The 13165-nt window shown below is 47.6% G+C and overlaps 1 protein-coding gene across 1 annotated transcript in view; it reads right to left on the bottom strand.

The window, feature by feature from the left end:
* The window catches only part of GALE (UDP-galactose-4-epimerase), a 164484-nt gene that overhangs the window by 122959 nt on the left and 28360 nt on the right, over window positions 1-13165 (bottom strand). The window contains exons 2-3 of the mRNA XM_069622385.1: window positions 4422-4544; window positions 3584-3699 (exon numbers count right to left, since the gene is read on the bottom strand). Of these exons, the coding sequence (XP_069478486.1) occupies window positions 3584-3699; window positions 4422-4542 (237 nt within the window). The 5' untranslated portion in view covers window positions 4543-4544. The remainder of the gene's footprint in view (window positions 1-3583; window positions 3700-4421; window positions 4545-13165) is intronic.

Here is a 13165-nt window from a genome sequence, read left to right as displayed (position 1 = left end):
TGATGTATAAATGCCATTATTGTCCTTGTGAATGAAGTCATCTCGGAGTGTAAGAATTGTGCATGAAGCATATCCAAAGAGTATCCACTAACTTGTGCTGATCCTGAAAAGTATTTTAAAGTATATTTCATTGTTACATATATTTCCCTTTTTAAAGAATGCTCACATAAAAACTGCTGTTAAATAACTATTTACAACAGAAACCTTGAGTGTAAGTGTTACTGGTCTACTTTGTATTTGTGGATTTCATTGCTACAGCTCACATTTACCCCTCCTGAGATAGGTCTGGCTGCTCAGTCACACTACTAACTTAGGTAGTACAGGCCTATACCAAAAGGTGGGTTACCCAATACCAAGCAGATGTGTTGTGTAGTCTCACCAAAGCGTTATTACGTCAATTCTTACCCAAGAGAGGCGTCGCCCGTGGTTGTTGGGCTGATCAAGAGAGCCCTGTGTTAAGGAAGAATTGTACTAGTGTATCGAGGACAGTCCTTCGGGCAGAAATGCGTATGGAGGGTGATTTATTAGACTCCTAATAGAGAATTTGGAAGTGGTGGTCATTTTGAAGTGTTGCTTTTAAGGAAAACTGTACAAGATTGTAAGGCACCTAACAGCATTGCCAACACCACATGGAGAGTGGGTTAGAAGGTTGTCGTATAAACATTAGCCCCTGAAGAAGTTCTATGGATATGTGCCAATGACAAAGAACAAAATATGTTAGGCAATTTTGAGATATAAATCGACGCAATGAAACACGATTGGGATTAGTGCGTTATACCCATGTAAATAACTCTTCATGCTATTTGCTTTTTAGAAGTATGTGAACTGTTTAACTTCGAGCCGTAGACTGTAGCACACTGCACATTGAGTATTGTTTTTAGGAGTGACTTTTTATGATTGAATTTGTCCTGTATGATTAAATGAATTGATGTATGCTGTTTGAATACACCTCAACATACGGTTATGTTTTTGTAAAATATGAAGTATTGGATATATTAATAAATGATGTACTGTTTGATGGGACTACCGGGTTCTTCTGTAGCAGTCCATTCAGGTCCCTGGTATCTCCTTTAGTAGTGAGGCCTGCAGGGTGGCCACAGTCAGAGAGAGACTGCAGACCAGATATTCAAAAGGAGAAGTAGGCCTGCGTAGGAATGACAGAACCAGGGACCCACTCCAGAAAGATCAGAGCTACTCCACCTCCGGGATGGTTGGTTCTGGGTTCGGAGAGGATCTTGTAGCCATCAGGGAGGAGAGTGTCAAAACTCGTGACAGAGCTGGCCGTGAACCATTTCGATGTGAAAGTGAGGACATCCAGCTCAAGATCTTCAAGGAGGTGGCATATGTTAGTGGAGTGTTTGGCAGCTGAGAGAGAGTTGAGTAGCGATGTGGAGCAGGTTCCCACATTTGAAAGACTTCTGGGTTGGTGGTACAGGCAAGAGGTATGGCCTGCGGAAGTGGTAGAGGGGCCCCTGCGTGGTGGTAGAAGGAGGTGGCACAGTAGCCAGAGAGGAGGAGGGTGCCAGAGAGCCGACAGAAGAAGGAGGTGGCAGAGTAGCCAGAGATGTGCTAACTGGAGTAGCAGGAGAAGGAAGGAAGTTCATAAGATGCGGGTAGCGTCTATCAAAAAGGAGGAGATTGGGCTGAGGACCCTGGACCAAGACAGTGCCGTTCAGATAGACATTAATGATGGTCTTGGAGGAGTGGAAGGAGGAAAATTGGACCTCCCACCAAGTGAAACCATTAATAGAACAGAGACCATATGAAGGGTCCATAGGTCAGGTGAGGGAATGACAAAGAGGATGCCGGTGAGAGTCTGTCTGGAGGAAGCACTGATGAGGTTTCAGTAATAGGTAGACCTGGGTTGGAGACCAGGATGTCCCTCTTGAACTTCTTCCTTCCCGACTTAGTGCGAGGGATAGGAAAGGAGACAGGGTAGCAGTTGGAGAAGATGTGAGAAACGGAAAGCACCATAGAGGGTACGAGGGGAAGGAGGATGAGGAGGGAGCGAAAGAGAGGAGGGACACACACAACTCAGGAGGGGTGTCACACAGTAAGGAGGACACAGAACGAAGGAGCAGACAGTTACACCCAACAGTACAAGGCACTCACAGCGGGCTGGGGACCCAGGGAGTGGTAAGAGCCTAATGAGACACAGTTAACAGTAGCGCAGGTATTGCAAAGCAAAACTAGGCTCGACTTTCCTAAAAAGAGGGGAAAAGGCCCTGTTTTTAAACACAGCAGCAATGCAAAGAATGAGACTTTCCTGGGGAAATGGGGCGGGGGGAGACTTAAACAATACAATTTACTGGAATGATTTGAGGGGGGGGCAGTGGGTCAGTTTACTGGAGTGCAGTAAGTGCTGCCCCTCCTGACCACCTACCTGACTGGTCACAGCAGGTTGACGGCTGCAGGCTACTTGCTTCCCCGGCAATCACCACCTGAGGCTGCTTCCACTGGAGCGGCCCTTTGCCTTGGGGTACTTTGTGAAGGGGCTGCCTGGAAGGATGTCAAGATAAGGGCCAGTTCACCAATGGGGGATGGGGGAGAGCGGGAGACCAGGCGCTACAGCGCTGAGAGCCAACTGATTTAAGAAATATTTTAAGCAAAGGGAAGTGCCTGGAGCCAGGCGTTGCGGCGCTAGGAGGCTGACTTAAGTAGGTTGGAGCCTTGTGTCTCGGCAGCACGAGCGACTCACCCCAGGCAGGATTCCAGCGAGAGAAATGGTCAAGACGTGATGAGCGGGCACCTAACACAAAGCATTCCTTTGCCATTCAAGGAGCCAAGGGAAGGACTTGGTGGCATTGCTGTCCTCTTCCAGCAGAACTGTAGCTCAGGAAGAGAGGCTGGGAACATCTTGGATAAGCTAATAATCACGATAAGAAAGGGGGGTGGGAACTTTCCACAGTGCAAAAGCCAAATCCAGAACGCTTCTAGCAGGACTCAAGCGTTGGCAAATTCAAGATATTGCACCCAGAAAACAGACCAGGGACGACCCTCTTTCAGGTGTTCAAAGTCCCAGGCATGTATAACTCGGATGTACGGAGGCTGAGAAGCAGGAGGGTGGAGGCGAAATCTACTATTAGATGCTGGTACCACTGCCCGAGTGGGTCTTGTTCGTGTAGACCAGAGAACAGTGGACATTCCCCCAAAGGCCCAGACCATACACTATCCTGATGATATAGGCATTAAAAGGGTTGCAGCAAATCCTTTCGAGGCAAGACCGCCTCCAAAAGTAGATCTGATAGAAAGACTATCCAACACGGCAGACCATTGCCTGCCACTTCTCCGACATAAGCATTGGCCAATCAGAGTATCATGAAGTCTAATCGACCGGGGATTCAAACTTCGACCTTTACAGCATTTCTCAGATAGCTCCGTGAGTGATGCGCTTGCTTCAGATGTGGGACTGGCCTGCAGTCCCTGGTTTAAATCCTGGTAGGGCAGAGTAGGCTCCTCATCCTTCCGACATGGATGCAAGTATTACCATTAACTTGGGCAACATTTACAACTATTACCCTTAAGTTGCTGCATCAGTCGGTAGAACACCACAATAATAAATAATAAACACGCCCCCCCTTACCTTCTGAAAGAGTTGGTCCAGAGCTGCAGCATCAAGCACATCCACTCGCTCAAAATCTATCTTCTTCCCAGCAATCTCCTCCACCCGCCGCAAGCTCTCCGGGACTCCAGCCTCCCCTAGAAGAGAAAGTCAGGGTCAGGTGGAACAGAGAAGGTGCATTCTCAAGGACCCCAGCAGATCCTAGAGGAGAAAGTCAGGGTCAGGTAGAGAAGATGCAGTCTCAGGGTTCCCAGTCTCCCCCTAGAGGAGAAAGTCAGGGTCTGGTGTAATAGAGACCATGTACAGTCTCAGGGTTCCCAGCCGCCCCTAGAGGAGAAAGTCAGGGTCAGGTTTAACAGAAGGTAAACTGTCTCTTGCAGGGGTTAGGCTGAACTTCCTTTCCATAGATCCCCTTCAATGGGACACTCCTCCCCAGCAGCTCCGCCCCTTTATCCAGGGGACTGAGAAGCACAATACCAATCACATATCCCTAACTGTGCCCCCCTCCCCGCCCCTTCTGACCCGACTTCCCTGCCGCAGGCTCCTTCACCTCAGGGATGGGCCTTTGCTTCCCAATGGCCATTGCGCATCCAGTGGCCTTAGGACACCCCCCTTTCACCCACACACCATATCCAGAGCCCCCAAGGTCTGGCTTTGCAATTTAGCCTAACCTTCACCAACCCTTGCAGGGCAGACATTCTTCCAAATGTGCTTCTGATGTCACCCGCCCAGTCCTCAGTCCTGATCATCCTAAGTACTAAGGGGGTCCCACAGAACCTAGACCTTCCCCCACAGGGCAGAGCCATACTACTCCCGCCCCCGACGGTGGACACCAAGGCTGAAGGCCACCTCTTCTCACCTTGAATGGCATTATGGAAGTTATCGATGACCACCGGATGGTAGCCAATCTCCAGCAGCTCCAGGACGCAGTGGCTTCCGATGTAGCCTGCTCCTCCCGCAACCAGAACCTTCTTTGCCATTTCTGCAGAGAAAACAAGAGAACAGCATATGTAAACAGGATGTGCACTGAAGTCATCAGCCAAGTGAGGAAACAGGAAGGAGGGAGTTTAATCATATGTGCACGAGGACCCTTTACAGATAAGCAGCAGCCGCGTGGCGCGCACAGGGCCAGAAGCGCTCCTGAAAGCACAGAATGGGCCCAGCTTCAAGGCAACCCAAGTGAGCGGGGCATGAACAGTCTGGAGGAGGAGACAATACCCTACAAAGACACGTTTAGAGTCACGGCAGCGCCATGGCCCAGTCTGCAGGGGAAGCGGATGAGCAAGATTAGGTTAGCACATCGGAAACAGTGCTGGGGGAGGGGCGGTTCTATTCTTCCAATCTCCTTAGAATCCCTTCTGTATGCCTGCATGGACAGTGCTAGTGGTATTCCGGATCCCTGCATGCATGTATGTATGATGCTACAAGTGTCCTGAATGCTTGTATGATGCTAGGAGTGCTCCAGATGCCTGCATACATGCATGTATGTATGATGCCAGGAGTGTTCCAGATGCATGCATGTATTTATTGTAACATTAGTTTATTACAAGCCTTTCTTTCCACTTGCAAATCCTTACAACAATTCAGATGTCCACCAATTCCACACACAATCCATAAAATTGATTTACATAAAAACATACAATTTCCAAAATATCCTGGAATCAAATGTCTACATGATTCATCCTAAATCCACACCAGTTTTCAAAATGAAGTGATTTCCACACTCCATAAAAGCGAGCACCATTCATATGGAGATTAAGTGCTTAATGAGTCCAAAAAGGTTTTACAATGAGTGCTTCTCCGTGTGGTCGATGTGGGTTTGAGGTTTCACATTCTGCCACTCTTGGATCTCAGACAATATTTCTTTTGTTGGCATTAAGTTTAAACAAATCTTCATAAACTGGGTTCTAAAATGGCTATTTAGAAAGGTTCGCAAATATGTTGGCGTTGAGCCAAAGGCCTTGGTTTGTGACCTAGTTGATGAGCCAAAGGCCTTGGTTCTAGACCTAGTTGATGAGCCAAAGGCCTTGGTTCTAGACCTAGTTGATAAGCCAAAGGCTGTGGTTCGGGACCTAGTTGATGAGCCAAAGGCTGATGTTCGGGACCTAGTTGATGAGCCAAAGGCTGATGTTCGGGACCTAGTTGATGAGCCAAAAAGGCAGTGGTGCATGACCTAGTTGATGACCCAAAAAGGCAGTGGTTCATGACCTAGTTGATGTAAGAGTTTGAACCGATTTACTTCCTCAGAGGTGAGACTCCAGTTCAACTTCCACGGGTTTGATTCACCTCATCTGGATTTGTCCCAACTTCCTCTTCGGAGGGGCAAGCTCTTTCAAGCAGGTTTTTGCATTGTTTTCCACAATGCTGCAGAATTCTGCCATGAACATGGTTTATTTCACTCTTAAAAATTGCAAAAATCGGTGAAGGAACCTCTCGAATACATTTCCTATATAATGCCAAATAGATCCACTCAACCATCGCCTTCAACGATTACTTGAATTGGAGTAGCTGTGGGAAGATTTAAAACCCTCTTCCAAAATATATCTTCTGCCAACGGCCACAAAGATAATTCTGTGTTATTTTCTGCACAGGAGTCCATGTGGGACTCCTGCATGTGGGACTCCTGGCAATGCAGCTCTTCCTCTTTTTGGTTTGGTTAACAGACCCTTGGGATACCCTTATGGCACCCATGGGTTGGGGTACAACCCTGTACCCATAGTGTATATTTTTAGGCACATGTGTGTGGCCCACAGAGCAGAGTATGGGCTGGTAGCAGCTCCATGCTGAATTTGACAGGTGCTCTAAGTATCCTCCATTTTGGGATACCCAGGCCCTGCCATTGGAATCAGCCGATTCCTGATAGGAGACAAGATGGCCCCTGTGGCCTCTTGCTTTCTATTGCCGGTTACCTTTTCCCAAATTCCTGGGAAGCCCAGACTGTCGTTTCCCCTGACTGGCTGTTGGGTGGAAGTTCCATATATAGTATTGTGGGGGGGGGGGGGGGTGGCTGTATGTTGTGGGTACACCCTTGGGTTGGGACCAAGATGAATGGAGTGTGTGACCAATATACATTTCATGTTATGGGTGTCTGGTTTCTAGAGTGGGACAAAATGAATGGGACAGCCCTGAACTGGTATGAATGCAATGCGGAGTGCTGAAAGGCTGGGTACTTGTCCCAAACCACATTGCTTGTTGCGAGTATCTAGATGGAGAAGATTGGCCTGAATGCACTGTGCGCCCGATTGGCTGCTAGCCTGCTGTATGCCCTTCTGAACGACTGGCTGCCTGGGCCACGCTCAGCAGTGTGAATGAGAGAGAACAGTATATCTGGGGATCTCTCACTAACTGGAATTGTTCAGAAGCTGAAGTCGAAACTTGATGCTTGCTCTCAAGCCGAGCCGGAAGAAGAAATATTGCTGCTGCTTTCCTTCAATGTAATCTGAAAGCTGTCGTGCCTTCGAGGACCGATCAAATAGAGGCCCTGGCTAGGAAACATCTTGCTGAGCTACGAGGGAACATTGTGCACCAGCTAACCTTCACCAAGGGTCCCTGGAAGTCAGTCATCGAAAGGCTGCCGAGCGGAGATGGGGACTGAGGAGGAATCTGAAGCGAAGCGCCAGGACCTCGAGGCCATCGACGACCATCACCATCGACCGAGGTTCGGAGGACCGCTGTAACCTCGTCGACCGGAGCCGCAACGCTCCATTGCCTAAGACACTTTGATATCAAGGACTCCCTTGCTCACCACCGTTGACCGCTTCATCCCGCCGGAGAAAGTCATGGTCGCCGATGAACCGAGGAGAATCTGCCGGTGGGTATCCCGCCACCTGAAGTTCATAAAGACGCCGACGAAGATCCCAAAGCCAGCCGAGGTCAAGTCCTGATCGCTGACGCCAAACGTTGACGACCCGGCACCCTTGCTGTGTCTACGTTCTTCATTGACTCTTTGCGGCAATTAACTATCGTCGTCGAGGTGCACCGCACGTCTCACCTTCACAGGATGTCCACGACTGATCGTTGACGAGCACCGCAAGGACCGAAGCTGCCGCCTCGTCCACATCATTGACCCTCTTCTTCGAGGGATCTCGATGATCTGTGGCTCCTGCCTTAAAGGGAGTTCACTCAAGAAGGATCCGTCGACAACCCGACGGCAAACTCTGCTAAATCAGGTACATTGCTGTAGTGAAACCTTTTTAAAAGGAACCAAGACTATATTAAACGATATATGGACTGGGCTTGTTGATCCACTTTATTTCCAGGTTGTCCAGGTTTGGGAGGAGGATCCTCACACAGAACTGTGTCTAGTGGTAGGGACCCAGTACTCTGCCAGTTGTTTAACCCAACTTGTCTTCCCTCTTCTTGATTCACTTCACTATTTGATTTTTATGCCATTGAGACTATATGCAGTTGGTGTATTTTAATGGAATCAAGAGTGAACTGTGGTACCACATAGACATTGTACATATTAATCATATTAATATTGCCAAAGCATAAAGTGTGTTATTGTGAATGTATATATCCTGAACCTTATTTATATAAAGTTCTTCTTCTTCTTCTTCTTCTTCTTCTTCTTCTTCTACTCCCAGAAGCCAGGAGCCGGCGATTTGCATCCAAATAGATGATGTTCGCCAAAACTTCCCACAAATGCCGCTACAGACCTACCACTACAGCAAAGCAACACCACCAATAAACCCACACCAAAATATATCCACCACACCTCATACATTCCCCTTACACAACACCTCATTCAAATACTCCCTCGTAAAGCCAACAATACCCAAAGACTTCTCAGCCGCCCTAACTATAATCATCATTTTCTCAGTCTTACTCTAAGTCTGAAAAGAACAATTAATAACCTCAATCATGAACAACAAAAACGTCTCCTTCGTCAACACAAATAAATCACCCACCACTGATGGCTGCACAACATCATCCACAGGAACAACCAAAGGGAGCAAGAGCCCATCCCCAGTTAAACAAACCTTCTCAGACTGATCCACAACAGCAGCTGGCAACGCGCAACAGCCTCTGCATAAAACAAATTGTGAGACACTCTCACGGACTGTACTTGAACTTCTCAAACATACACAGGACACCCCTTGAACATAACAGAGTGATCCCCACCACAGTTCCTACATACAGGTACCGTCTCACTTAAACACTCCTTGATATCATGTCTACTGCCACACTTCGCACAACACTGCTCCCCCCTACAAACACCGGCTACATGACCAAACTTCTGACACCGAAAACAACGCAAAGGAGGGGGGCACATATGTTGCCACCTGGAACCTCTCAAATCCAATCCACAAAAACCGGGGCACCTCCACAGACTGAAACAACACCAAAACAGTAGTCGAAACCCCATCCCCATTCCTATGACCCAACCTACGTACCCCAACCACACCAACACCCTTAAGCTCGGACATCAAAAAGTCTAATTCAGTACTAGCCGGAACACCATAGACCACCCCCTTACCACTAACCACACAAACAGGCAGAACAGAACACACCACCGGAATCCCCACCACCTTACACAAATGCAACACAATCTCCTGCTGCTCAAAAGGCACACAGCAAACTAAAACCTTACCTCCACTCGCTTTACGGATAGATCGAGGTGAATGAGCCCATTCCTCCACTGAAATCGCAATCTCCATCGGGCATACCTGCCTGAAATCCCGACCCTCCACAGTACTGGCCACAAGAACCACAAAAGCCCTCTCCTCCAAAGCACCAACCCCCTTACTCGGCACACAAGACCCAACATCTGACACCGCACCACCACCCGCAACTCCCACCACCTCAGAACAAAGAGGCTCTGCCTCCTCCTGCTCCAACACAGAGAACCTTGAAGACACAGCGACACCATTGCCAACCCCCACCCGATCCACAGGAGACCGACTTCTAGACACATCCTACGACTTACCCCGCTTCCTAGCAGGGACTGACTGCCACTCAGAACCAGAATCACTAGACCCTGAGTCCTCCATCAACAAAAATGAGAATCCAACCCGAACTCTGCTGTGCCCATCAAACTCCTCTCACATGCCCCACCTGAAACTACCACTTGCCCAGTCAGGCCATTCCAATTACCACTCACATACTGTGGTACATCGATTCCTGCCACAAAACAGGCATTCCTCCATAACTCCCTCTCACGGTGACTGCCGATTGCCCCTTTTGAGACTTCTGCTGTACAGAGTTGGGCATGTGTAGGCAACCCAGTGGAGAAGCAGGCCGTCCACTTTCGACTCAGAATGGGTGCCCCATCTTCGCATGAACCTGTGTGTGCATCGTCCCAGCTAGCCGTGGACATTCCTTTGTGGGGGCTTGTGGGACTGTACTTAAGAACCAGCCTGCATCGCCTCCTAAGAGCTTAAGGCTCGATTGCTCGTCCAATGGCTGGGGTGCTCTGTGCTTCTACTCTGCCATACAGAGGGCAGGAGAACAGATACCCCCACCCCTCCAGTCTTTACAGTATGCTCGCTTAGAATATCCCCCGCGGTGTGTCCATTCAAGAGATGTAAATCCCTTGAATCCAGGGCGATATTCCATGCAAGCCCTCTTTTTCTGATGGAGTTAGGTGCAGGACCATTCCCAAATAATTTTCCCATTCCCTTTTAAATATGTACAATCAAATATCCACTAATTATTACGGCTCTCTTGCCCTCATCACTTAGTTCCTCATCAATCAAGTCTAAAACGTGCTCAATAAGAACCTCATCACCCTCTGCTGTGGATTCCAATACAGATTCAGGATCACCAACAGCGATTCAGGATCACCAACAGCGATTCAGGATCACCCAAAATGAGTTTTGACTTCTAAGCCTCTTTGTTATTAGCAATTTCCTCTGCCGCTCTGCCATTTGTATATAAGGAAGCTCCACTCCTAACCAAAGCCTCTAGGCCCAAGGACAAAATACATGAGTTTTTTGGCTGAGGAACTCCTCGAACAGAAAAGACTCAAAAGAAAAAGGGAAAATGAGTGGAAAAAAGAACCCACATCGGACAAGAAAACACTTTGGAAAATCAGTGCGAAAACCTAAAAAGAAATGATAAATGAGGCAAAAAAGAACTACTATGACAAACAGATATCAGTGGCAGCCAACTCCACCAGCAAACTCTTCAATATATTGAACCAAAAGGCATCACCCCCACATTCTCGCCCACCCAAGAAGAATGTGACGCAACTCAGATAGCATTTTTTAACAAAATTGATGAGGCCAGGAATATTATAGCCAAATCCCAAGCGGCTACTAAGTCACCCATTCAAGACTTACCAAAGGAACTTACTCACCAGACGACCCAATTTAGGTTCAAGCCCATCACTGCCAACGACATAATAAAAGCCCTGGCATCCATGAAACCCACCACTTGCGCCGAAAACATACTCCCGGCCAGCATCATCCTAGACCACCCTGACATCTTTGCACCAGCCTTAACCAAAGTGATAAACTCATCTTTCCGCGATCAAATCGTGCCTAAAAGTATTAAAAGGGTAACAGTCACCCTCCTTGTTAAAAAACTGAATCTAGACCAAAGGGACCCAAACAACCTAAGGCCCATAACCAATTGCAACTTTATACTTAAAATCATGGATAAGACTGCCACCACACAGCTCCAAGAACACGTAGAAAGCTCAGACCTCCTCCACCACCAACAGTCTGACTTTCGAACAGCGCATAGCACAAAAACAGCTATGCTGGATATACAGACCAAGATGCTCAACATCATTGATCAGGGGAAAGCTGGCTTGCTCGTTCTCTTGGACCTGAGCGCTGCTTTCGACCTATTAGATCACAACCTACTCAAGACAGCGCTAAAAAAAACAGCAAACTGCTCAGATGAAGCAATAAGCTGGATCATGTCTTTCCTACAAAACAGAACATCTAGAGTTCATTGGGGAAATCTATTCTCAATAGAAAAGGAAATCCCCTGTGGAGTCCCACAGGGTGCCAGCATGTCCCCACTACCGTTTAACCTCTACTTTAGGTTTCTCTGCATAGTCCTTGACAACATCAACACGTTCTTTACCAATTATGTTGACGACACTCAGCTGGTAATTGAACTAAGCAGAGACCATCAAAAGGACAACAAAAAGCTAAGCATAGTTTACAATGCGGTAGAGCAATGGATGGACCAAAATTGGATGTGCCTAAACGGCAACAAAACAGAGCTTATGGTCTTTGGCTCCAATCTTGTCAGATCTAAGCTCCATCCTGCATACAACACCTTCACCATCAGAAACACCCAAATTAAGGTCCTAAACAAGGTTAAAACCTTGGGGATGATGCTAGAAGCATCCCTGGGATCAGATACCCAAACCCTTTACGTTAAAAAAACATGCTCATACCACCTGCGCCTACTAAAAGCCATAAGACCCTACTTATCTGAGGAAAATAGCGCCACGGTCGCAAGAGCTACCATCTTATCTCACCTCAACTATGGCAATGCCCTAATTCTAGGAGCTAATAAAAACTGCTACCACAGCTACCAAGTTCTGCAAAACAATGCATTGAGAATCATTAAGCAAAAAGCCAGGAATCAGCACATCAGCGAAGCCAGGAAGGAACTTCACTGGCTAAAAATTGAAGAGAGTCCAATTTAAATCCCTCACGCTCACGCATAGATGTATTTTTGGCAAAGCCCCTGCATACCTGAAAACTAAAATCATTCCATACAAACCTACGAGAGAGCGAAGATCAGCCGAACAAGGTCTGATAGTGGTAGCTCCCTTCAGACTTAAAACCGGGGCAGGTAAATCCTTCCCTATAACCACAGCAGGCCTTTGGAACAACCTCCCCGGCCAGTTAAGGATGGAAGCCAATTACCAACGCTTTCGCAAACAACTGAAAACGCACATCTTCAAGTAATACATATAACTACAACCTGCCCACCTACCTATGCTGCCCTAATGTCTCGTGCTACGGGTCTTATTGTCTTACTATTTGTCTTTGTGTTCTTGTCTCTGCGCCCAGAAGCTCGAGAGCTACCGGCGCAATACAAATAAATAAATAAAAAGGAGCAGAGTTAAAGGATTTTTTCCATGTCCAAGCCTATACCAGTAGGAACGGCCACAAGTAGACCTGATTTTGGTCTTCCACTCTGGCTGCCAACAGCAGGATTGAGAAGAATAGCCATTCAAGCTTGGCTTAGCTCGTAGCCATGCCTCCCGAAGTCAGATCAGATCAAAGTCACCCAGGTTCACCTCCCCCTTCCCCAAGAGGTGAGTGTGACACGGTGTGTTCCATGAGGCCATGGAGTATAATTTCCACACTCTCTCTGCCTTCAGCTAATTTGAGGTCTGGCCCATCAGGGCACCCGCCAGCCATGCCCAAGCATCCCTCTCACCCAAAACTGGGTCTGCCCCCCATGTTATTACCACATTTCTCGCAGAGCTAGCGCCTCCTTTGCAACCTATAGTCATACTAAATGTGTGCTTCCATGGCAACACCTTCTCTCTCCCATTGAAAACCCGGGTGAATTAAGGTTGCCCAACTGCAGGGCAGATCTTCTTACTGCAGCTCTGTTCTCTTTTGCTCAATGATTTTGGGAAAAATAGCAAACCGCATTTCTAAGTCAGCACAAACTTTTTTTTCC

This window comes from Ambystoma mexicanum, chromosome 11 (assembly GCF_040938575.1).
Source record: "Ambystoma mexicanum isolate Mex_15411 chromosome 11, UKY_AmexF1_1, whole genome shotgun sequence".
NCBI lineage: Eukaryota > Metazoa > Chordata > Amphibia > Caudata > Ambystomatidae > Ambystoma > Ambystoma mexicanum.
Note: the sequence above shows the minus strand (reverse complement) of the source record. Positions and strands in the feature narration are given on the sequence as shown.